Source organism: Lithobates pipiens, unplaced genomic scaffold (assembly GCF_037356315.1).
Source record: "Lithobates pipiens isolate NorthernLeopardFrog02 unplaced genomic scaffold, aLitPip1_a1.2 Scaffold_19, whole genome shotgun sequence".
NCBI classification, from domain to species: Eukaryota; Metazoa; Chordata; class Amphibia; order Anura; family Ranidae; genus Lithobates; species Lithobates pipiens.
In genome coordinates, this window is record NW_027507764.1 from 563,440,608 (window position 1) to 563,468,172 (window position 27,565).

A 27,565-nucleotide genomic window follows, 5' to 3' on the forward strand; every position below is an offset into this window, starting at 1 on the left:
TCCTTTTTTTTTTTCCCCACAAATAGAGCTTTCTTTTGGTGGGATTTGATCACCTCCTGCAGTTTTTTATTTTTTGCACTATAAACAAAAAAAGCAACAATTAAAAAAACACAATATTTTGTACTTTTTGCTATAAAAATATCCCCGTTTTTTTTTAAATGGAATAGAATGCATTAAGATAAAAAAAAAACCTTCTGACTTTACAACCAGTTTAATTTTAGTGGTCCGAAAATGCAGTATATTAGCATTATTGTAAAATAACAATATCAGGTTGTGCTGAGTAAATGGGTACCAAACAGGAAGACGTCACGTATGACAAAACATGTAGGGCGGTTCTACATGCTGACGTCATTACGCCTCACATGACCCCTGATGTACGGTTGTTCACATTTTTTTTTTTTTTTTTTAATTTTATTTTTTAAGCTTGCTGTCTGTTTTTATGTTGCTATACCAGCTCTGTTTTAGCAATAAAGATTATCGATTTTTTTTTTTTTTTTTTTTTTTTTTTTAAACCATATTACACTATTGGAGTGTCCTCTGTCCCTTCTCACTGGTGACTTGTGTCGCAGTGCGCTTCACAGACTGGACTCTCCATTTCCAACCAGGACATCACAGAGGATTCCCGCTGCATTTGGAGCGCTCCAAGAGGACGGAAGCTCGTTAGACCCTGCAGAGGGCTAAATCTGCTGGCGCATTAGACCTTGCTCTTTAGGGGGTTGTATGGTCTTCTGATCCCAGGATTTCCCTCCCCCCCTCCTCCTGTCTCATCCTCTTTCTCTTCTCGGATGAAGGTTGAAGGATTCTTGGATTTTTACTACACTTTTTGAATCGTACTGTTTTTTTGTTTTTGTTTTTTTTTTGCCACAGACTCAATTACTACTATTTTCACTGTTGATGAGTCTTTTCATATAGACTTTCATATACAGATAGTTCATGTTTTGTTCACTCAAAATTTTGTTTTTGCAATAGTGAACCTTTTTGTGTTTTCTCATTTGTCACACAGGATCACTTATGTTATAAGCGCAACTTATTTGTAGAGCTGCACGATTCTGGCCAAAATGAGAATCACAATTTTATTTATTTTAATTTTTTTTGCTTAAAATAAAAAGATCACGATGCAAAACCTTTCATATTATACAAAATGGGCTAACTTTACGGGTTAGGTTTTTTTTTTTTTTTAATTCATTAAAGTAATTTTTTCCCAAAAAATTGCATTTGAAACACCACTGCGCAAATACAGTGGGCCATAAAATATTGCAACAACCACCACATTTTATTCACTAGGGTGTCTACAAAAAAATTATATATATATATATATATATATATATATATATATATATATATATATATATATAATTTATTATAGTGTGTGTCTGTGTGTGTGTGTGTGTATATATATGTTTGGGTTTCTAAGTTATTTTCTAGCAAAAAAAAATAAAAAATGATTTTAACTTGAAACCAACAAATGTCAGAAAAAGGTTTAGTGTTTTTAAAGTAAAGCCTCTTAAGAAAAAAAAGAAAAAAAGACACCCTGCAAGGCAACAAAGGCATAATGAGATAGTATGCATAGCATGCTAGCTCATTAATTAATATTAATATTAATTAATAAGTGGCACGCTCAGTGCGCCTGCGCCCGATGTCTACGGCGCATGCGCCGTAGACATCAGTGCCGCTAATCTTGCAAATATCTCCTAAACCTAAACCACCTACAGGTAAGCCTTAATCTAGGCTTGCATGTAGGTTAAAGTGGTTGTAAGGGGTTTACAACCACTTCAAGTGGTTAAAATTTTTTCTCTTACACAGGAAGTCTCATCCATTGAGAAATTGTTACAAAGTTCAACTGATAAAAAATTTTTTTTTGATTCTTGACAGACTGCCCATTTTTTTTTTTTTTTTTCCTTCCTTTCTTTTGAAGGCTGTGGCAGAAGAGCAGAGAGAATTCTTTGCATGGAAAGAATCGGGAAAAACACTTTAGTCAAGATCGCGATAACGATTCTTGACGATTAATCGTGCAGCTCTACTTATTTGTATACAAGTTTTTGCACTATAAAGAAATTTGATAGTTTTTGTTGCAGATATATATATATATATATATATTACACTTGAAACTCTAGCGCAATATTTACCTTTTTTTTTTTTTTTTTCACCAAACATCTCAAGCCTTAAAACGGCGGCAAACTTCAGTACCCAAAAATTTTCATAGGTGGCGCCAGTTTGTGGACTCTATAACTTTTCTTTAGCCTAAATAATAAACCCTAACTTGGGTTATTTTCACCAAAGAAATGTAGCAGAATACATTTTGCCCTAAATTTTATAAAAGACTATTTGCAAAATGTTATAATTGAAATGAAGAAAAAAATTTTTATTTTTTTTTTAAAATTCTGGTCTTTATTTTGTTTATTTAGCAAAAAATCACAGCGGTAATAAACCGCTTGCCGACCGCATAACTTGGTTATACGGCAACAGTGGCTTTCCTGTGCCAAATCATGCACTAGGTACATAATCTAGCACTTCCAGGTATGAGGGGGCGTGCTCATGGGCTGCGGCTGTGCTGTGATTAGACTGAGCACAAGCCGATCAGCGGGTGCCTTCCAATGGATGTTCGCTGCCACCCACTGATCAGGGAGGAGAGATGCAGAACAGAGCTCTGCTTATGTAAATGTGGCAGAGCTCTGTTCTGTCAGCAGGGATGTGGTGGATTTTATGTCCCTGCAAAGCAGGTAATAAAATCTATCACTTTCCTTAGTAAAAAGCACACACTATGTACACACAAACCCTGGCTAGGCACACAGTTTACCATTTGATCATCCTGGAGATTTAACCCCTTCCCAGCCAGTGTCAGTACAGTGACAGTGCATATTTTTAGAACTGGTGTCAGGGCTGGGCTCAACCCTTCCTTCTCAGAGCTGGCCACTCAGCTGTCGGCCAATTGCCAGCTCCTATCTCTCCACAGTCCCCCAGCTGTTGTTGATATCCTGCTCGTCAGTCCTGCCTACTTAAGCTGTCCAGTCCAGAGGATCTCTGCCTTCACCTTGATCAACATCAGAGACTATCTCCTTTGTTCCTGTTAAAGACTTGCTTGGCTGACATCCCTTCTGGCTCCAGATCCTGCTTTCTGTTTTACTATGCTTATCTCCGGCTCCCTGACATTTGGCTTGTCTGACTATCCTTTCCAGTTCCTGAACTCTGGCTAATGTTTTTTTTTTTTTACTACGTTTTGTTCTATTTTCTTTTATTATTAAACAAGTGTTATTTAACTGTACTTCTGTCTCGTTCTGATTCATGGTTTCTTACAACTGGTAACTCTATTAGTGTCACTGGTTCCCACAAAGTGTCAGTTAGTGTCCGATTGTTTGCCGCAATATCGCAGTCCCACTATAAGTCGCTGATGCCCCTTCCTTCCCCCCACTGTTATGTGTCCTGTCTTTATATGAATCCGTAAAGATGGATTGAAGATTGCAGCCTTCCATAGTATTTCTTCCATACTATTGTGCAAAGTTGGCGAGCTTGGCTGGCACTCTTGGTGGGCACTGTGTGATGTGGAGAGGCGGAGCGTTATTATCTGGAGCAGTGTTTTTATTTTTTGTGTAGACTTGTGTAATACGGCATTAGCAGCGAAAGGGCTGTTCAGTTACCCTGATATTCTAATTAAAAAACAAGAAAATTGCATAATTTGCTTAATTGCATAATAATTTGCTACACACTTGCTTACATAATTTCCGTGTGTGAATAGAGCAAGACGTTAGTCAGTAATGTTTTCTTCTGGTTAGCATAATGACAAAAGTAATTTCTTTCATGGGGGCAAAATGAGGATAATTGGGCCTTGCCATGTGTTCTCCTGGAATTAAAGCCCATACATGTGTGTGTGTGTGTGTATAATTTGTAATTATTTTTAATTTATTTCAATTACTTGTATAGCACCGTCAAATTGTGCAGAGCTGTACATATACATTGTACAGTCACATCAGTCCCTACCCTCAAGTATGGCTTCTTTTTGTGATCTTCCTTCTTAGATCAAAGGGATAAACTTCTGTGTGTAAAGAAAAAAACATCCGGGCAGTCTGCCAAGTTTTTAACCAACCTGTAAATGCAGGAAGTTTAGCCACTTAAATTTTAAATCTTTTTCTGACACTTAAGGTAAAATCAATATTTTTTGCTGGAAAATTACTTGGAACCCCCAATCATTATATATATATATATATATATATATATATATATATATATATATATATATATATATATATATATATATATATATATATATATATATATATATATATATATATATATATATATATATATATTTTAGCAGAGACCCTAGGGAATAAAATGTCAATTGCTGCAATATTTTATGTCACGCTGTATTTGCTCAGAGGTCTTTCAAATGCAATTTTTTGGGAAAAATGCACTTCAATGAATAAAACAAAAAAAGAAATAAATAATCGGGCCAACGTTTATATATATATATATATATATATATATATATATATATATATATATATATATATATATATATATATATATAAATAATTTTTTTTTTTTTTTATGTGAAAGATGATGTTACGCCAGGAGAATCGCGAGAAAATCATGATCTATCTTCTAAGCAAAAAAATCGTGATTCTCATTTTAGCCATAATCTTGTGGCTCTATTCACTACCACTTTAACCGCTTGCCACCTGCCCACCGCCAAATGACGGAGGGGCTCTTTCTGGCACGGCGGCTCTTCAACCATGTGATCGGCTGTGTCTAATCACAGCCGGTCACATGTAAACACGCAAATGCCCATAATCAGCGCTCATTACCTCACACTGACAGTGTGTGTGGCAAGGAGAGCCAATCAGCGGGACATCAAGACCTGTAATCAGGGCACTGATCATTCATCAATGCCCTGATTACAATAAAGCGCCACCAGTGCCAGCAATCGGTGCCCATTAGTGATGCCAGTCAGTGCTGGCTATCAGTGCTGCCTATCTGTGCCGCCTATCAGTGCCCATAAGTGTGGCATATTAGTGCCTCTTCATCAGTGACACCTAATCAGTGCCCATAAGTGAAGGAGAAAAATTACTTATCTACAAAATTTATTGACAGAAACTAAGAAAAACGTTTTTTTCCCAACATTTTCGGTCTTTTTTTAGTTTGTTTTATTTATTGTAAACAATGAAAAAATTTAAAATCAGTGATTAAATACCACCGAAAGAAAGCTTTCTAAGGCCGCGTACACACGGGCGGATTGTCTGCCCAACTTAGTCCGCTGAACCGTGTTTCAGCGGACAATCCGCTCGTGTGTGGGCTTCAGCGGACTTTTTCAGCGGACAGTCTGACGGACTTTGTCTTTCGGAATTTCCGTAATTTTGTCCGTCCAAACTTGGTTTCAGCGGACAGTCCGCTCGTGTGTAGGCAAGTTGGACGGACTAAGTATGGCGCATGCTCAGAAAGGATTTACACGGCCGAAGGTTGCATTGCTGTGTATTGGACGTCGTTTTTCTAGTCCCATCGTACGTGCTGTACACGTCATCGCGCACGCTTTCAGCGGACTGTCTGTTCATCGTGTGTGGTCAAGTCCGTTCATTCAAAAGTTGGACGGACTGTCTGTCGGATTGTCTGACAAACTTAGTTGTGCAGACAATCCGCCCGTGTGTACGCGGCCTTAGTGTCAAGAAAATGATAAAAATGTCACATGGTTACAGAGTTGCATGACCGCACAATTGTCATTCAAAGTATGATAGCGCTGAAAAATGGCCTGGGCAGGAAGGGGGTGAAAGTGCCCATTTGGCAAGTGGTTAAAATCATAACCATGTTGTACTTGCCTGCTCTCGGGTCCCCCAGAGGTGCTCCTGGCTCCTCCCCTTCTTCATATGTCCCCATAGCAAGCCGTTTGCTATGGAGGCACACAGTGTCTGCACGCTCCTGAGCCGCATGCACATTTTCATGCACAAGGTTTCCACTATTTCTAAGGAAAACATTCTGATATTTTATGATCTCTTTCCTACAAATAATATTGGGAACAAGACTCAATCCTATTGGGCCGACCTGTAAAATCCTGACTAATTATCAGCCGTATGCATGAAGCTGGAAAATTCACTGCCTGAAGTTATAAAATACACAGAAAAAATGCGTATATATTTTTGCCGCAGAAGTGTAGTCCGGCCCTTATTGTGAGGGACAGAAGAGGCTGACAGTAGAGCCAATATCACACATTACAGCCTCTGAACAAGGACACCGGAGGATTTTAATCCTCTTAAAAGAAAAAGAAAACAAATCTAGCACACCATATGGCACCATTGATATCCCTGAATACACTGTGCATTGTTTATTGTGAATCTCAGAACCCTGCTGAAATTTGTGTTTTTTTATTTTTTACGGAACTGTGTTGCTTTAACTGACAATTGTGCGGTCCTACGACGCTGTACATAAAATGTCTTCTTTTTTTTTTATTTTTTTTTTTACACAAATAGAGCTTCCTTTTGGTGGTATTTGATCACCTCCTACATTTTTTTTTTTGCTCTATAAACCAAAAGAGAGCGACAATTTTGAAAAACAATATATATTTTTTTTAACTTTCTGCTATCAAACGTTTAAAAAAAAATAAAAAAACAATATTTATTCATCAGTTTAGGTCGATTTTTTTTTTCTTTTTTTTTTCTGCTACATATTTTTGGTAAAAAAAAATCGCAGTAAGCGTATATTGGTTTGTGCAAAAGTTATCACGTCTACAAAATAGGGGATAGATTTTTTAATTCTTTTAATTTTATATTTTTACTAGTAAGGGCAGTGATCAGTGATTTTTAGTGGGACTGCGACAATGCAGCGGACAGATCACAGTGACATTATTACAGTGATCAGTGCTACAAATATGCACTGTTATTTAGGGTTGTTGAATTTATTTGCAGCATCGATGTATCGCAATTCGGCCGTCCTCGATTCAGCATTGAAGCTGCAACCAAAATCATTGATTTTTGTTTTTTTGGATGACGTCATGCGCGCTGTGCCCTGTCACTCTGAACGGAGTCAAAATGAGCCACGGGCGTTGGCCGCGAACGCAGCTGAAAGGCGCTGTGCCCTGCCTCTGCAAACTGAGCCGAAGTGAGCTGTGGGCGCTAGCCTCCCCTTCTTTTCCTGCCTCCCGCTGATGTCCACCCCAACCGTCCGTTGTGTGTTGAGCTGGCTGGTACAGGAGAGGAGACGTGGAGCAAGTGTTCCCAACTTCCGCTCTTCAGAGACTCCTCCTCGGCTCACTGTCACACAGGCTGCTGCAGAAGACCTGAGCCAATGTTCCACGCTTTTCCTCCTCATAACAGGCTGCTGCGGGCAGCGGGATACCAGTGCACACTCTGTTGTCATCATCATATCAGGTACTTAAGTCAGACACTGACAGTTTATATCTGATGCACCATTATGTGCAAATTTGCCAAATTATGACCGATTGACCGTAATAAACTTGATGGTGGACCTAAACATTAAAGTGACCATACCATTTCATTAATTATGGTTTATGTATATCTTATTGTCTTGGTGATTGATTCACATCACAACTTCATTGATACTTTTTTTTTTTTTCGTATGATTTATGGTTTTGCTCATCACTACCCCACACATGCAGCCGTGCATTGCATGTGTGGGGCAGTGATGAGCAAAACCATAAATCATACAAAAAAGGTATTAATGAAGACATCCATAAACCATAATTAATGACATACATTGTCGTTTGGGGGGACATTATGGGGACATTGTCCGCAGTCTCTGTCCATCTCTTGTATCGTGTCCGCAGTCTCTGTCCATCTCTTGTATCGTGTCCGCAGTCTCTGTCCATCTCTTGTATCGTGTCCGCAGTCTGTCCATCTCTTGTATCGTGTCCGCAGTCTGTCCATCTCTTGTATCGTGTCCGTAGTCTGTCCATCTCTTGTATCGTGTCCGTAGTCTGTCCATCTCTTGTATCGTGTCCGCAGTCTGTCCATCTCTTGTATCGTGTCCGTAGTCTGTCCATCTCTTGTATCGTGTCCGTAGTCTGTCCATCTCTTGTATCGTGTCCGTAGTCTGTCCATCTCTTGTATCGTGTCCGCAGTCTTTCCCTCTCTTGTATCGTGTCCGCAGTCTTTCCCTCTCTTGTATCGTGTCCGCAGTCTTTCCCTCTCTTGTATCGTGTCCGCAGTCTGTCCCTCTCTTGTATCGTGTCCGCAGTCTGTCCCTCTCTTGTATCGTGTCCGCAGTCTGTCCCTCTCTTGTATCGTGTCCGCAGTCTGTCCCTCTCTTGTATCGCGTCTGCAGTCTCTGTCCATCTCTTGTATTTTATTTTCTAAATTTAATTCCACTTTAACTAAAAAATAAAAAATAAATAAAAAGGAAAAAGACCGAAGCTCTAATAACCACTTGAAAGTTTTTTTTTGCGTTTTTTTTATTTTTTAAGCTGGTGCTTCCATTGAACGGAAATTGGGTCAGAACTCAAACGTTGTAATTATTAAAATGCAGCGGCGCGCAGCAAGCGTGGAGCGAATGTGACATTTCCCGCTGCACACTCTTCACACCCCAGAGTCCTGCTTATTACCTGCCGCCGCTGTGGTTCTCCTGTGCCCAGGCAAATCTTGATCCTTTAAATACCACCGTGTAAAACTGAGCTTTAATAGGATTAGAACTTAAAAGTGCTAAATGAGCTGCTGATCTTCAGTAGTTTTTTTTTATTTATTTATTTTTATTTTTTTCATGCAGACACTAATTTATTCTCAAATGTCAGTTTTGGGCTCAGTAAACAGTCTGATGACGTTTTTTTTTGCATACCTTTTATATGGGTTCCTGATTCCTTCATATGATGAAGTATAATTTTATCTTTTGAGGTACAATGTTGTATGTATGGATATTCTGTGCCTGTCAAAATGAAAGTCTCTCTAGACCAGTATCGGTCATATCACTGGATATAGGGAGCCTTGGATGTGGCCCCTGAAATCACCAAGGGGCCACATATGATCTAATAAAGAATGTAGTACTACATAAAGCCGTGAGACTACAGACATGGAGATGGTTGGACATGCTACAAGAGATGGTCAGGGAATTCAGATATGCTACACGTGATGGTCAGATACTGTAGGCATGCTATGCAGTGCCTTGAAAAAGTATTCACACCCCTTGAAAGTTTTCACCAACCAAAAACGTAAATGTGTTTTATTGGGATTTTATGTGATAGACCAGGGATATGCGATTAGTGGACCTCCAGCTGTTGCAAAACTACAAGCCCCATCATGCCTCTGCCTCTGGGTGTCATGCTTGTGGCTATCAGAGTCTTGCTATGCCTCATGGGAGTTGTAGTTCTGTAACAGCTGGAGGTCCGCTAATTGCATATCCCTGTGAGAGACCAACACAAAGTGGCACATAATTGTGAAGTGCAAGGAAAAATTATAAATGGCTTTACAAATTTTTTACAAATAAATATGTGATGAGTGTGGGGAACATTTGTATGGCGCCCCCCTGAGTCAATACTTTGTAGAACCCCCTTTCACTGCAATTACAGCTGCAAGTCTTTTTGGGGATGTCTCTACCAGCTTTGTACATCTAGAGTGAAGTTTTTGCCCATTCTTCTTTGCAAAATAGCTCAAGCTCTGTCAGATGGGATAGAGAGCGTCTGTGAATAGCAATTTTCAAGTCTTGCCACAGATTCTCAATTGAATTTAGGTCTGAACTTTAAGTGGGCCATTCTAACACATGAATATGCTTTGATCTAAACCATTGCATTATAGCTCTGGTTGCATGTTTGAGGTCGTGAACCTCAACCCCCGTCTCAAATGTTTTGCAGACTCTAATGCCCTGTAAACACGAGCGTCAGAAAAATCTTGGATGGTTTTTCTGATGGAATCCTGCTCAAGCTCGGCTTGCATACACACGGTCACACAAGTTCGCTGAACTTTCGACCGTCAAGAACGCGGTGACGTGCAACACTACGACTAGCCGAGAAAATGAAGTTCAATGCTTCAGCGCTTACGTCGAATTGTTTCTGAGCATGCGTATGAATTTTGCGCGTTGGGATTGCTACAGACGATTGGAATTTCCGATCGGAACTTTTTCTGACCAAGATATTGATAACATGTGCTCAATCTTTTGCTGGATGGAATTCGGCCAGCAAAAGTCTGATGGAGCATACACATGGTCACATTTTCCGACGAAAAGCTCTCATCCTGTCTCTTGCTGGCTGAATTTCCAATCGTGTGTATGCGGCATTACAGGTTTTCTTCTAAGCCCTTGTATACACGGTCGGACATTCCGACGGAAAATGTCAGATCGGACCGTGTTGTCGGATAATCCGACTGTGTGTGTGGGTAACATCGGACTGTTTCCGTCTGAATATCCGACAGACCAAGTTTTCCAGCTTGGCTATAACATTTTCCGAAAACATGATCCGATCGGACCTTGTCTGATCATGTGTAGAGAATTCCGATCGGACAAAGTGCCACGCATGCTCAGATCAAATTCCTACACCAAAGCTATTGGCTACTAGCCTGAACGTAGTCCCGTCGTAACGAAATAACGTCTCCACGTTCTGAACGATCGGCTTTTCCGACAACTTTGTCCGACCGTGTGTATGCAACAGTTTCGGACAAAATCTGTCGGACAAAATCCGACGGATTTGGTGGTCGGAATGTCCGACCGTGTGTACAAGGGCTAAGATTGCCCTGTATTTGGCTCCATCCATCTTCCCATCAACTCTGACCAGCTTCCCTGTCCTCACTGAAGAAAAGCATCCCCACAACATGATGCTGCCACCACCATGTTTCGTGGTGGGGATGGTGTGTTCAGGGTGATGTGCAGTGTTGGTTTTCCCCCCACACATAGTGTTTTTGCTTTTAGGCCAAAAAGTAAAATTTATGGTCTCATCTGACCAGAGCACCTTCTTCCACATGTGTCCCCCACATGGCTTCTTGAAAACTGGACTTCTTATGGCTTTCTTTCTACAGTGGCTTTCTTCTCGTCATGGCGGATCAGCGTTCTCACCATAGAACAGAATTGCAGAACCCACTCCCTTTCTTGTTCCTCAGATTTTGAGGGGAGATCCTCTGTAGTGCCCAGAGAGATATGCAAACAATTTTACTTATAAGAATGCTGTTCAAGCTGAGTGTATGGGAAGCTGATAAGATTTAGGATCAGCAGATATTTTTATGAAATTCTCAAAGTCACTTCAGTTGCTCAGAAGGGAGCAGATAAGCTCATTGTTGAGTTTACGTACACTTTAGGTCTCCTGCACACACTAGGCTTTTAGCCCCAATGCATGAGTTCCTTGCATGTTGGTGCAGGTGGAGGAAACTGGTGCAACGTCCAGCCATGCTGCTGGCCTCCTGTAAAACTTGTGAGAGGATGAAAGTTGCTGTGTCTGTACGGCACACTTAGCCCTTTGTACACACGGTCGGAGATTCCGACAACTAAATCCGACGGATTTTGTCCGAAACTGTTGCATACACACGGTCGGACGAAGTTATCGGAAAATCCGATCGTTCAGAACGTGATGACGTTATTTCGTTACGATGGGACTATGTTCAGGCTAGTAGCCAATGGCTTTGATGTAGGAATTTGATCTGAGCATGCGTGGCACTTTGTCCGATCGGAATTCTCTAGACATGATCGGAGTACCGTATATACTCGAGTATAAGCCGAGATTTTCAGCCTCTTTTTTGAGGCTGAAAGTGCCCCCCTCGGCTTATACTCGAGTCACCGCTGTCTGACTGCCCGAACAGCGTGTCGAGCAGACAGACAGCGGCCATTCTACCTTTCAAAAGCCGCGCCTCCGGCTCCGCCTCCGCCTGTGATAGGCGGAACACTCAATTTCCCAGCAGCCTGTGTTCCGCCTATCACGGACATCGTATCATCCTCGTACTACGGACGAGGATGATACGATGTCCGTGATAGGCGGAACACAGGCTGCTGGGAAATTCAGTGTTCCGCCTATCACAGGCGAAGGCGGCGGCGCAGCTTTTGAATTTTACAATGGCCGCCGAGGCGCCGACGAAGAGGGCACGGGACGGAGGCAAGGCAAGGCACGGCACGGGACGGGACGGAGGCAAGGCACGGCGGCAAGGCACGGCACGGGACGGAGGCAAGGAGGCAAGGCACGGGACGGAGGCTCGGGACAAAGGCTCGGGACACAGGTAGGCTGGACACACACACACACACACACACACACACACACACACACACACACACACACGGATGGATACACACACACACAGGGATGGATGGATGGATGGAGACACACACACACAGGGATGGATGGATGGAGACACACACACACAGGGATGGATGGATGGATGGATGGAGACACACACACACACAGGGATGGATGGATGGATGGACACACACACACACAGGGATGGATGGATGGACACACAGGGATGGACGGACACACAGGGATGGACGGACACACAGGGATGGACGGACACACACACAGGGATGGACAGGCATGTCTCACCCTCGGCTTATACACGAGTCAATAAGTTTGCCAGTTTTTTTGGGGGTAAATTGGGGGCCTCGGCTTATATTCGGGTCGGCCTATACTCGAGTATATACGGTATGTCCGATCGGAGCATTTTGACGGAAAATATTTCCGGCAAGTTGGAAAATTTGGTCCGACGGATATTGCGACGGAAACAGTCCGATGCAGACCACACACAGTCGGAATATCCGACAAAACGCTCCGATCGGACACATTCCGTCGGAATCTCCCATCGTGTATACAAGGGCTAAGTATTACTAGCGTTTTTTGGAAGTATGTGCCCTGGGGCAAATACTTGTTCCTAGGCGCATAGATCCCCGAACATTTGCAACTCTCGGTGCACCTCCTGTATTCCGTCTGCACCGAAACTCAAAGATCTCATTGGTGTTAAATGGCCATCGTTTTTGGATGTGTAAAGAAAAAAACGGTTAAAAAGCCTTTAGTTTTCTTTAACAACATACAACGTGGAGGTATTTCTACTTCCATTTTGCTTGAAAGCAGTTGGTAAGAAAATTAAGAAACAGAAATGCTAAAATGTAATATTAACCACTTTGTATGCGTGCCCATTGTGACACTTCGCTCCTATATGCCTCCATCCCGGCTATATGAAATACAAACAAAGGACAAAAATGGGACTTTAAGAGGCTTATTAATGCAAAAAGGAGCATATGGTGTAAATATATGATAAAACCTTTATTATATCAAATTTTTGCATCCATACTCCTGATGAGTGAATGTGATTCACGAAACGTGTAGAGTTTTTCTACAACAGTTCGGCTTTTATACATACTGTACTCAGATATGTATAATTATACATCATCATTTTATACAGTGTATGTGTTCATGGTATATTTTTACCAATATGTCAGCCTTTGTATATGGTTATGTTTGTCTTGAAAACATTATCATGCATTTCTAGACCAGGGAGTTGTTTTTGATACCATAAAGGTTTTATAATATATTTACTCCATACACTCCTTTTTTTGAAGCAATAAGCCTCATTTAAAGTCCCATTCTTTTCCTTTTGTTTCTATTTCTTGCACTTAAGGTGCCAATAATGGACAACAATACATTCATGTTAATTTAAGTTGATGATATTACCGTAATTCAAAGTGGAATATAATACAATTATATATAAAAATATCTTTTTTTTTTTTTTTTTTTTAAACTAATTTTCAGTTTTCGGGTAGCATTTTTGTTTCGGCGTCAAAATTTCCTTTCGGTGCCCCCCTAGTAAATAGATGCCTAACATGTCACGCTTTAAAATTGCGTCTGCCTGTGGAATGGCAGTAGACTACTATGCTTAAAATTCTCCATAGGTGTAGCTTCAAAAGCCTTTGTAGGTTATCAGTTTAGTTACACCGAAGGTCTGGTGCTAGAATTATTGCTCTTGCCTTGACGTTTGCGACAATACCTCACATGTGTGGTTTACATATGTGTATGGCAGCAAGGTATGTGTTCACATTTGCATGTAAGCACAGGTGAGGGGGGGGTGCTTTTAAAAACTTTTTTATTATTATTTTATACAAAGCTGTGTTTTAGGTATTTATTTTTGGATTAAAGCTTGTCCCCCCTCCCTCCCCTCCCCTGCCTGCTTCGACGTTTGGCACCTTTCGGGGGGGGGGGGGGGGAGGAGGAGCTGGTACCTGTTTTTGACAGGTACCCACTCCCGGGTGACTTCGCCCCCTCCTCTTTCCCCCACCACCAGGCCATTGACAAAGCGAAGCGCGCTTCGTGCATGCATATTGGGGAACCAGCTGTGACGCTACAAGGAATGGCAGTGGCAGCACCCGGGAGCCGTTTGAAAAATCAGCTCTAGGGTGCCGACATTGCGGGATACCTGGACAGGTAAGTGTCCTCATATTATCAGTATTCGTAGCTGCCGACTTGACTTACATTTTTTTTTTTTTTGTGTGTGGGGGGGGGGGGGGGGGGGGGGGGAGTTCAAGCTCCGCTTTAACTTTATAGGGATGAACAACATCCCTTGTGACAGCATGGGCCATAATAGGTCCTCTTTATGGAGAGATCTTGGGTCCCAAATCTCTCCTCCAGCCTCCAGTGAGGTCGATCAGACACAGATCAGTCTGATCGGCTGCTTTCCTCTTTCCTGGCCATTAACGGCAGAAGTGGAGGTGATGACGTACTCATTGCTCTTGGTTTCTGGTCACAGAGGGGGGTGGAACAATGTAAGTTCCTCCCGCTCTCTGTCCCGTGCAGCCATCGCTGCTGGTCGCATCTCTCCCAGGCTCTGCAATTGGACGTCAGAGCCTGGGAAAGGGGGCAGCGGAAGGGGGTGGGACCGCCATTTGCAGAAGTGATTGAGTGGCTATTTAGCGGCTCAAACCACTTCTGCTACAATTGGAATCGCGGGCTGAAAAATGTAATACCAGGATTAGGCATCATCTTGGCCTACCTGCCGGAATCTGAGGATGTCCTTTGGGCTGCAAGTACTTAAATCATGAAGGCCAATAGTTTGTTTTTTAAATTTTTGTGTTTAAAAAAAAAAAAAATTATTTCCTCTTGTGCGACGCTTGATGTAGTCATAAAATAGGTTTTATTTTGGTTACCCTATAAACATGTACTGTTGGTTCCACATTGTTTGCCGGTTGTTTCGTCTTCTGCTTTTCCAGAAAACATTAATTGCCACCGGCCTGGTGTCTTGTGAAAAGCTTAAGCTGTTTAACCCCCCCCCCCCCCCCCACCTGTCCTACTTCCCAATTTGCAGAAGATTACAAACATCTTCAGGCTTTTGCCAATGCAAGTGTTGTCTAAGTAATTTTCAGATCCGTGAAGTGCCAGTGTTCTCGAGTAATGTGATAATTACAAAAGCTGACGACGTACTTTGAGAAAAATAAACTGCTTGTGCATCACAGCTATTGTGCAAAAAACGTATATTTTGAGCATGTTCTCCATCCATTCCAAATTATTATTAAACCTGGTTGGTGGATTGATCATTAAGATTTACTAATTATCAGCCATCATCCGGTTCAATGGGCGAGTAAGGGCTCTAATATAAGGGGACATCTACTTAGCACTGTTTGCAGTTAAATTTCCCAAAACAACAAGAGATCCAGTCGCCATACCATTTATTTCAACAATTATCTTTCTCGAAAATGATATGTGCCTTTTAATGTCTTTTCTTTCTCATCCATTGAGGGACACCAGAATTCCTGTAGGAGTTTTTGACGCTGACAAGCTCTAGACCAGCTCAGGATAACCCTTTCTGCCACCAGCATGTCGCTGTGTGTTTTTTTTTTTTTTCCTAGTGTCTTAGGAGGATGGACATCTTTTGGTGCCCCCGTCCTCAGTCTGTCCTTTGAAATGAGTCTGGACCCTGTTGGACTGGACATTGCGAGGATAGCCTTGAAGTGACCGATTGACACTGGGCTCTGCGTAGGGCTTTCCTTGGTTTCTCTCCTCCAATGATCCTTTATCTTTTCACAAATTAACAGATTTCTATAGGATTCTCTTGGGTCTTTTGGATCAAGGTGTCATTGCTCCAAGTCCTGTGAGAGAATGATTTCAAACATTGTACCCAAAAGGACATCTGTCCCATCTTGAACCTCCAAGCTCTTAAAATCTGAATTTGAGTTCAGATATTTAGCATTGGGTCCACCTGGCCTGTCATTGCCTCCCATCTACAGGGAGACTTTCTGGCTTTTATGGACCTATGTGTCCCCATTTTCTCAGCACAACAACTTTTCCTACATTTTGCTGTGGGGCCCCTGCACGTCTAGTTCATGGCCTTCCCCTTATTGTGTATCATTTTCACCCCCAGTACTAGACCTGCTGCTTGCTAGTGGTATTCCCATTGGGCAACTTCACAACCTTCTTTTGAGGGAATAGTCAACGTGGTTACAGGGTGTCTTTAAAGCAGAACAACATTTTTTCCTATGTCCTTGTTGCTGATCTCCTACCTTCACCCACTTTTCCAGCCATGTTCTTCTGAGCTCTGTAGTTCCTCTGTAATTTTGCTGCTGAACTTGCTGAAAAAACATTATTGCCGGCTGACTTCCTGTTTGTAAGACCGCTGGCGTCTATCCCTCTCCCTCTCCTTTAACCAAAATGGCTGACAAGGACCTGCGCAAGTGCGCTAGGGACACTACACCCTATATAAGACGAGAGGTGTAGCAATATGGCCGCTCCAGATGACGTCTTGATGACGAAACGCTTAGAGAGTGGCCATAGTACGTCTCCTCTCCCGTCCAGAGCGGTGAAACTCGGCTGTATTATTATTACATGCTAAAACTCTGACAAATGTTAGTACAACTTTTAACCGCTTTGCGCCCGCCCTATAGCCGAAAGACAGCTACAGAGCGGATGTTAACTGCCGGGAGGCCGTCCCTGGACATCCTCCTGTTTACTTCCCGTCTACGCGCTGCCGCGGGCGCGCATCGGGGAAGTTCTGTGCTGGCCGTGTCCCTCGGACACAGCCAGTCACAGATCGCTGTAAACAGCCAGTCACAGCGGCCGTTTACAGCGCGATCGGCATGTCCAATGAGAGGTGATCTCATATGTAAACATATGAGATCATCTCTCAGCGGCGCTCTCCCTCCTCACACAGACAGCGTGTGAGAAGGGATAGATGAACGGCTGCAGTGGCCGTAAGTTTAAAAAAAAAAAGTGCCATTCGCCGCCAGTGCCATCCGCCCCCAGTGCCACCCGTTAGTGCTATCTGTCCTCAGTGCCATCTGTCGTCAGTGCCACATAGTGCCATCTGTCATCAGTGCCACATAGTGCCATCTGTCATCCGTGCCACATAGTGCCATGTGTCATCAGTGCCCCATATTAGTGCCATTTGTCATCAGTGCCACCTGTCAGTGTCACGTGTCATCAATGCCACTTATCAGTGCCATTTGTCATCAGTGCCACCGGTCAGTGTCACGTGTCATCAGTGTCATGAGTCATCGGTGCCACGTATTAGTGCCATCTGTCATCGGTGCCACGTATTAGTGCCATCTGTCATCGGTGCCACGTATTAGTGCCATCTGTCATCGGTGCCACGTATTAGTGCCATCTATAATCGGTGCCATGTATTAGTGCCATCTGTAATTAGTGCCACTTGTCATCAGTGCCACGTATCAGTGCCATCTGTCATCAGAGTCACGTGTCATTGTCCTGGTGCTCCAGGGCCTTCAAAAGTGTAATAGGTAGTCAACAAGTTAGATGTGTAATTTATGCTCCTAGAACACCTGATGGCGCTCCCTGCACGTTGGGCCTCTCTGTGTGGCCAGGCTGTGAAAAATACTCAGGAGGAGTAGCAGAATTTTTTTGGGGGTGTCATTTGTGGTATACACATGCCATGTGAGAGAAATAACCTATTACAATGACAATTTTGTGGAAAAAAATTAAAAAAAATAAAAAATCTTAATTTTGCAAAGAATTGTGGGGAAAAAATGACAACATCAAAAAGCTCACCATTCCTCTTACTAAATACCTCGGAATGTCTGCTTTCCAAAAAAGGGGTAATTTGGGGGGTATTTGTACTTTCCTGACTTGTTCGGGTCGCAAGAAATGAGATCGGCCACCAGTACATCAGATGTGATCAATTTTGTATGATTCGCACCACAGCTTGTAGACTCTCTAACTTTCACAAAGGCCAAATAATATCCACTAATTTGGGTTATTTTTACCAAGGATATGTAACGGTATAAATTGTGGCCAAAATTTATGAAGAAAAATTAATAATTTGCATAATTTTGTCACAGAAACAAAGAAATATGCGTTTTTTTTTTTGTCAAAATTTTCAGTCTTTCATTTATAGTTTTTTCATTTATAGCGCAAAAAAAAAAAACCACAGAGGTGATCAAATACTACCAAAAGAAAGCTCTATTTGTGGGAAAAAAAGGACAAAAAAATTAATTTGGGTACAGTGTTGCATGACTGAGTAATTGTCATTCAAAGTATGAGAGCACCGAAAGCTGAAAATTTGGTCCGGGCAGGGGGGGTGTTTAAGTGCCCAGTAAGCAAGTGGTTAATCTAATAAATTGTGATTTTACAACATACTGCACTATGGATACTCCTCCTCCTTTCTTACATGAAATAACTGGGTGATGTGACAATAATTGCTGAAGTAAGAAGGTCCCAGGAAAAGCACCAAATAGCGACACAGGGGCTTACACTGTGAAGGCGCAACTACCCATAAAGGGGCAGGATATCTGTTGAGTGCAAAACGATCACCTGCACGGAAAAGCGCACTGGCACCTTCCCTCGGCACAGCAAGAATTGACTACGGTACTTGTCACTTTCACCAGAACAACAGCTTATTGTGCACACGTCACTTTTTCACGTTTATGAACTGTATAACAACTATCAAGTTACATTTTTTTAAAGCAAATTATTATTATTTTTTTAGAATTTTTTTATACTTTACACATTTATGTCAAAGTTTCCTGTACAGACCTCACTAGGTCACGTACAATAACGTGATTTCACGCAGTGGAGCCAACCTGCCACAGTAAAACTGCGGCGGCTGGTCCGCAATCGGTTAAATGTACTTTAAGTGTGACATGCTGTAGCTTTGCTGGGGACATTAGATTGTGAGCTTAGCAGGCAACGGGGGTCATTGAGAATTATCTTAAGCACTATTATGGGATGAAGAAATATGCGGAGGCCTTCAATTTGGTGTTGGGAAATGGTAGATTCGTAATTGTAGTGTTGAGAAATGGTAAAATGTGAAAGTAGAAAGTGCCACCGATTTTTCTCATTGCTGGTCATACATCATCTTGAAAAACGTTCCCTATCGTGGCAATAACAATAAACATTTCTCAAGCTGTGTGCTGTAGCGGTGAGCACACTGACAGGTCTCCCTATAGAAGACCAAGCTTGTCATCATGGATGAGGCTTTGTTTTGTAGCTGGGATCTAAGACCCCATCTCCCTCGGCTATTTAAGGATCTATTCGAAGGCTGGTGTGATATAAAGGCATTGAGGTGACCTTGTTTATTGTGCTGTTTGCCTGCATTTATATTGATCATTTAGCCTCGGAGGCTTTAACCAGGCAACAATTTATCCACTGTAAATCCAATGACAGCCAGTGGACTACAAAACAAAGCTCTGATCAGCCATCTTTCTCCGACATCTATATTTAGCTGTAGATATTGAATATTTTTTTTATTTCATATCTAGTGAAGCTGAGTGCCCTGCATAGAAATTAGACCCGCTACTCGCTTTTATTTTACCTGAATAATTTTATTTCTTTATTTTTTTTATTACCTTTTTTATTTTTTTATTTTTTTAATTTTTTTTTTATTTTATTTTTTTTTCAAAGCACTAAAGCTCCAAGCTAAAGCATTTTTTTTTCTTATTAAACCATTCCTCAGTACTTTTAAATTATTATTATTTTTTTTATTTTAACATTTTTTAGCTGCAATACTCACCTCTCCAGCGCACTCCCCCCATAGTAATTTAACCCCTTCACGCCGACGTAACACAAATATGCAGCCTTCGGCTTGAATGGGTTATACCAGGGTAATGCGTGCAGCTGCAGGCATCACCCCGCTACTGTTGTGTGTTTTTTTAATATTGCAATGGCCACCATTTTATTCGCTAGGTTCATTGCTAAAAAAATAAAAAATTATATATATATATATATATATATATATATATATATATATATATATATATATATATATATATATAAAATGTTTGAGGTTTCTAAAGTAAATTTGCTAGCAAAAAATACAGATTTTTACCGTGTCAGAAAAAGTCTTTAGGCTTGAAATGGTTCATCTCCCTCAGTGCCATTTAACCCAAATAAGTAGGGACAATACTGTAAGTGCAGCATGTTGTGGACCTGAGGACACATCGCCATGAAATGCTGCACTCATAGTTTAATCATACTTTGGGTATTTAAAGTCATTATGAAGGCTTTTATTTTATTTTATTACAATAATAGATGCTCTAGTTGCGTGCTATGTGCAATTGTATTGTGCACAGTGGCCACAAACCACCTCTTCTGGGGTCCCCCGTTGGTGATATTTGGTCCCGCCTCTTCTGCTTGCCTCCATAGCAAGCAGCTTGCTATCGAGGCAGATTTGGTTTGGCCCCGCTCCCTCCTCACAGAATTTGCACAACTGCTGCCACTGTGCATGGGAGGAGAGAAAGAGAACAGCGATGCGTTGATCAGAAGAGGAGCCAGGTAAATATTTTGGTTGAGGAAGCAAAAAATGTAAAAGTCGGCTCTTGACTTTTAATTTTAGAACACTTTATCTGTCCTGGAATCCAGGGATGTCGGCACCCCAGCCGATGTTTCCATCAGATCTTGGGTGCTGCCACTATTGCGGCACTTTCTGAGTGGCTCGGCAGTGGGGGAAGGAGGGGGGGGGGGGCGAACTTCTGAGGGATCTCGCCACAGCAAGATCTTTCAAAATTGGGGTCAAAAACAGGTACGGCTCCCCACCAAGACCACTGCCTTCTTAAAAAAGCTGAGGGTAAAGGTGATGGACTGATTGCACCTGTTTTGCCCTCCCATTGGCTTTAAATAGCACTTGTTGCCATCCCTGCTATGACTTTGACAATGAGCATTTGCACAAAACATGCAAGTCACGGCAACAGCGCAGGTTGCGTTCCACAAGCTGACCACAGACATCCCTTCCTCTGTTTCCGGTGCAGCACTGATGTCACTCCAGGCATGTCTCTCAGCTCTGCTCGGCTCCTCTGGTTTCCCTCAGTTGTGGTTTCACCACCGAGTGGTCCAATCCACTGAGCCCAGCGTTTTGGCCACATTCAGGCAACATTACACCTTCCCAGTCCGGATACACACGGCCCTCTGTCCTCCCGCTCCCAACGGCTTCGTCCATCTTGGACCTGGCTATATTACCATGTTCTACAGCCTCTGGGCTCCTTGGGACCAGATTTCCATCCTCTTTAACATGGACATTGGTACCCCCCCGGATGTTAGTTCACCCCTCTTCCCCATCTGAGGTCACCTGCGGTAACATTGCATAACTTTTATCTGTCCATTACATCATTGTTTATATACCTGTTTCCCAGCTGAATTTTGACTTTAAATTTTAGACTTTTCATCACCCCATGCTATCTATGATGGAATAAACCTTGTTGGATCATCTTTCCATGGTTACAAGGGCCTGATTTTATGACTACTACACTTTGGATCTTACTCATAGAGCGCTGCTTATAGGTCTTTTTTGTTTTTTCCACATTATTCCAGTGTTGTGCCAGCTGCTTTGAGTTTGATCGTTATCAACCACAGATTGTTCACGTCACAGCTACATCCAATCTTATATGACCATACAGTCCCTTGTAACGCTTCAGGTCATTTTTTTGTTTCTCTATAACCGATGGACTAGCCAAGCATATCTCCAGATCTAAACCCTATTGAGCATCTGTGGGGCATCATCAAACGGGAGGTGGAGGAGCACAAAGTCTCCAACATCCACCATCTCCGTGATTTCATCATGGAGGAGTGGAAGAGGAATCCAGTGGTAACATGTGAAGCTCTGGTGAACTCCATGCCCAAGAGGGTTAAGGCAGTGCTGGAAAATGATGGTGGCCGCACAAAATATTGACAGTTTATTTCTTCAGTGTTGTCACATGAAAAATATATTTACAAAAATGTGAGAGGTGTAAGATACTGTGTATGTACAGTATCATATATATATATATATATATATATATACACACATACACACATACACACACACACACACACACACACACACACACACACACACACACACACACACACACATAATAATCTCCTTTTCTATAACATGGGTGTAGGTGTTGTGTTGTTCAGAGATCACTGGAAACAATGCTAACTGATGAGAGTGTACAGGAGGTCATTTGTTCCCAAGACTTCTGGCAGAATCTTTTGGATATTTTTTCACTTCTTGAACAGATACAGTAAAACCTTGGTTTGAGAGCGTTTTGCAAGACAAGCAAAATTTAAAAATTAAATTTTGACATGATATACAAGCGATGTCTTGCTATGCAAGTAGTGTCACATCACAAATGAGTATAAAAGAGAAGAGAGGTCCCTCTAAGGGTAGCAATATGGTTACATTTACTGAAGGTACAACATTTAGAGACTCACATGGTTGATGATTAAAAGAGGCACATCTCAGTATGCAGGCATCCGCGGTAACGCTGTCCACATAGACCATCCCCTGCACCAGGATTGACATCGTCCCTTCCACGTTGCGCTCTACGAGCGGTTTAAAGTGGTTGTAAACCCTTACAAACCACTTTGACCTACAGGTAAGCCTAGATTAAGGCTTACCTGTAGGTCCAAGCAATATCTCCTAAAATATGGTTTAGGAGATATTTGCCCGAAAACGGGCACCGCTGTCTACGGCGCATGCGCCGTAGACAGCGGCGCGCAGGCGCACTGAACGCGGCAGTTCCAAAAATGGAGCTGCTGCATTTGTCGACTCCCGTGCGCATGCGCGGGAGTGACGTCATCGCGGCTGCGCCGAATAATAGCTGCGGAGCTGCGAGACGCCACCAGCAAGATGGATGCGGCGGACTACAGGGGACAGCGCGACTTCGCTGGCTCCTGTGTCAGGTAAGTGACACATAATGGGCTACTATGCGATGCATAGTAGTCCATTATGCTTTACCTTTACAGGGAAAAAAAGAGGAAGTAAACTCATCAGGGTTTACTTCCTCTTTAAGCCTCGCTTTCAGAACACTCTACTTCAGCGTAGTCTTCCCGGTCGGGATTGCAGACTGACGGCGGTGAGAGCTGGCCGATGCTTGGGGTGGTCTATGTGGACAGCTTTACCCCAGATGCCTGCATACTTAGATGTGCGTCTTCTAATCATCAACCAACGCGAGCTGCTAAATGTTCTACCTTCAGTAACTGTAACCATATTGCTACACTTAGCCCCTGTACACACGGTTGGAGATTTTGGCAACCAAATCCGTCGGATTTTGCCCGTCGGATTTAGTCCGACGGATTGTGTCCGAAACTGTTGCATACACACGGTCGGGCCAAGTTGGCGAAAAATCCGATCTTTCAGAACGTGATGACGTAATTTTGTTACGATGGGACTACGTTCAGGCTAGTAGCCAATGGCTTTGATGTAGGAATTTGATCTGAGCATGCGTGGCACTTGGTCCGATGAAAATGCTCTACACATGATCGGATTAGGTCCGTCCGGCCCAGTTGGTCGGGAAATATTTCCAACATGTTGGAAAATTGGGTCGGACGGAGATTCGGATGGAATCAGTCCGATGCATACCACACAGTCTGATTATCTGACGACACGGTCCGATAAGACTCATTCCGACAGATTCTCAGACCGTGTGTACAAGGCTGTAGAGGGACCTCTCTTCTATTTTATACTCATTTGTGATGTGACGCTACTTGTATAGCAAGACTTCGCTTGTATACCAAGTCAAAATTTAATTTTAAAATTTTGTTTGTCTTGCAAAATGCTCTCAAACCAAGGTTTTACTTCTCTTTTATACTCTGTAGCTCCTGCTGGCTTTTTCAACAGGAGCTACAGAGTATAAAAGAGGCTGTTGAGGCTGCCAATTGTGGATGGACATTTCATGGTTCCACAACCTGGTCACATTGCTAGCCTCTTTTTATATGGACTATAAACTGAAGGATTTATGAATAAATGGTTGTGGAACGAATCATTTGAGTTTCCTTTATTTCTTTTGGGGAAATTCGCTTTGATATACAAGTGCTTTGGATTACGAGCATGTTTGTGGAACGAATTATGCTCGCAATCCAAGGTTTTACTGTATAGCAAAACATTGCAAGAGAATGTTTTGTTCTCCAATAGTTCTATTACACTATTTTATAACTATATAGACACTACAGGTTTACATTCTGCCACAATAGCTGTCAGTTTGAGTTTTAGAAAGAGGCGCAAACATAAAAACGCAGATAATTTTGCAGAAATGTCACTTATCTGATCCAGCTAGTCCTCGGGAGCTTGGAGAAGTTTCCATGATGTATCGAGTGGCTGCTTCCCTTTATTGTTCTGAGAAACTGATCTGCGATGTATCCAGGTGTACAGTGACAGCCGTGATGTCACCCTGTAATCAGCTGCTCTCGGCGTTGGCATAGTAATTAATCATCAGGTGCACCCGGCAAGGTGGTAGGCTAACTAGAGCCATGGGAGAGTCCCTGGCCAGCGCCTGTGGGAAGTGATAGATTTAAATGTCCTCTCCGCATCTTCACTATGCAGCATTACACACCTGTCCTAACCGAGGAGATAGATGACACCACCTATGCCTTTAATCCTGCCTGGGAGCCTCGACTCTTAACTTGCTTGGGTATGTTTTCTAGAAACGAGGGAAGAGACGCTACCATGGTTGTATGTTTGCCGTGTTGGCTTTTTCTGGCTGGTTAGTTTTAGGTTTTCTGCAAGGGTTCTTGTGCTAGTCAGGAAGACATTCATTGAATTTTCCCATTTGAAAATGTTCTTCTCAACTTGTTTACCTTCTCTGTTTTCTTGAGATACATATCATTTTTTTTCAGTTGATGCAGGGAAAAGTAACAGGTTCACTTTAAAGTATATATAAAGCCTAAAAAATGCTTTTTAGTTTTGGTTAGGGTAGAAAATGGTTAAAACCATTATTGCATCGTCATATAGTCATGGCCAAATTTGTTGGCACCCCAGAAATTTTTCCAGAAAATCAAGTATTTCTCACAGAAAAGTATTGCAGTAACACATGTTTAGCTATACACATGTTTATTGCCTTTGTGTTGGAACAACACAAAAAAAGGAGGAAAAAAAAAGAAAATTGGACATGTCACACAACTCCAAAAATGGGCTGGTCAAAATTCTTGGCACCCTTAACTTAATATTTGGTTCCACAGCCTTTGGAAAAAAAACTGAAAGCGGTCACTTCCTATAACTATCGATAAGCTTCTTGCACCTCTCACCCGGAATTTTGGACCACTCTTCCTTTGCAAACTGCTCCAGGTCTCTCTTATTGGAAGGGCGCCTTTTCCCAACAGCAATTTTAAGATCTCTCCACAGGTGTTCAATAAGATTTAGATCTGGACTCATTGCTGTCCACTTTCATTGTCACTTTCATTGTCCTGCTGGAAGACCCAAGATGTCGGACGCAAACCCAGCTTTCTGACACTGGGCTCTACAGTGCGACCCAAAATCCTTTGGTAATCCTCAGATTTCATGATGCCTTAAACACATTCAAGGCACCCAATGCCAGAGACAGCAAATCAACCACAAAACATCATTGAACCTCCACCATATTTCCACTGTAGGTACTGTTCTTTTCTTTGTAGGCCTCATTCCGTTTTCGGTAAACAGTAGAATGATGTGCTTTACCAAAAGGCTCTATCTTGGTCTCATCTGTCTACAAGATGTTTTCCCAGAAGGATTTTGGCTTACTCAAGTACATTTTGGCAAACTGCAGAACTTGCTTTTTTGTGTCTGTGTCAGCAGTGGGGTCCTCCTGGATCTCCTGCCATAGCGTTTCATTTAAAGCGGAGGTCCACCCTAAAGTGGACCTTCCGCTCATTGGAATCCTCCCCCCCTCCGGCGCCACAATCGGCACCTTTCAAGGGGGAGGGGGGTGCAGTTACCTGGATAATCCAGGTAACTGCACCCACTTCCGGGATAGCTCTCTGCGGAAAGGGGCGTGCCCGCCCCTTCCCGCAAGTGCCCCGCTGCCTGCTGGGAAACACACAGATCCCAGAGGCAGCGGGTCCATCCTTATTGCGCAGCGCGATTCGCGCATGCGCAGTAGGGAACCGGGAAATGAAGCCGAAAGGCTCCACTTCCTGATTCCCATACCCAAGATGGCGGCGGCAGCACCCGAGAGACGATCGAGAGATCGGCTTCGGGTGCCGACATCGCAGGCGCGCTGGGCGGGTAAGTGTCCTTATTTTAAAAGTCAGCAGCTGCTGTATTTGTAGCTGCTGGCTTTTAAAAAAAAAAAAAAATGGCGGACTCCCGCTTTAAATGTCGACGGATAGTTCGCGCTGACACTGATGCTCCCTGAGCCTGCAGGACAGCTTGAATTTCTTTGGAACTTGTTTGGGGCTGCTTATCCACCATCCAGACTATCCTGCATTGCAACCTTTCATACATTTTTCTCTTCCGTCCACAAGGATTAGAGTGCCATGGGTTGCAAACTTCTTGCTTATGTTGCGCCCTGTGGACACGGGCAAATCTAGATCTCTGGAGATGGACTTGTAACCTTGAGATTGTTGATATTTTTCCACAATTTTGGTTCTCAAGTCCTCAGACAGTTCTCTTCTCCTCTTTTTCTGTTGTCCATGCTTAGTGTGAAACACACAGACACACAATGTAAAGACTAAGTGAACTTCTCTCCTTTTTTATCTGCTTTCAGGTGTGATTTTTATATTGCCCACACCTGTTACTTGCCCCAGGTGAGTTTAAGACCCCTTTCACACTGGGCGTTTTTCAGGCGCTTTAGCGTTAAAAAAGAGCCTGTAAAGCGCTTGAAAGAAGCCTCATCTGCAATCCCGATGTAAAAGCCTGAGTGCTTTCACACTGAGATCCCTTTCACACTGGGGTGTTTTTCAGGCACTTTAGCTTTGAAAAAAGTGCCTGTAAAGCTTCTGAAAGAAGCCGCAACTGCAATCCCAATGTAAAAGCCCCGAGTGCTTTCACACTGGGGCTTTTAAAAAAAAAAAAGTCCTGCAAGCAGCTTCTTTGCAGCGCTTTTGGAGCGGTGAATACAACGCTCCTAAAGCACCCCTTCCCATTGAAATCAATGGGAAGAGCCTGCAAAATGCCTGAAAAGCGCTTTTGGCAGCAGCGCTTTGTGGGCGCTTTTAACCCTTTATTTGGCCACTAGCAGGGGTTAAAAGCGCCCCAATATCGCTTGAAAAACGCTGGTAAAGCGCTGCTAGTTTAAGCCGCGCTTTATGAGTGTTTTTTTTTTCGTGCGCTGACATTGTGAAAGGACTCTTAAAGCACTTGAACTTTCACATTGGGATTGCAGATGAGGCTTCTTTCAAGCGCTTTACAGGCACTTTTTTTTTTTAACGCTAAAGCGCCTGAAAAACGCCCCAGTGTGAAAGGGGTTTAAAGGAGCATCACATGCTTGAAATAATCTTCTTTGTCCACAATTTTGAAAGGGTGCCAAGATTTTTGACCAGCCCATTTTTGGAGTTTTGTGT

General features: G+C 42.6%; 1 protein-coding gene across 3 annotated transcripts in view; it reads left to right on the forward strand.

Moving 5' to 3' along the window:
- EFR3A (EFR3 homolog A) overlaps positions 1 to 27,565 on the forward strand; it is a 258,754-nt gene that overhangs the window by 25,230 nt on the left and 205,959 nt on the right. Inside the window, exon 1 of one of the 3 annotated variants that reach the window (XM_077493355.1) lies at positions 24,590 to 24,720. The exons of 1 other annotated variant lie outside the window; for it this stretch is intronic. In XM_077493355.1, coding sequence (XP_077349481.1) covers positions 24,627 to 24,720 — 94 coding nt within the window. In that variant the 5' untranslated portion in view covers positions 24,590 to 24,626. Of the gene's footprint in view, positions 1 to 24,589; positions 24,721 to 27,565 lie in introns of those variants that run through there. One more of the 3 variants, XM_077493356.1, reaches the window with a different exon arrangement.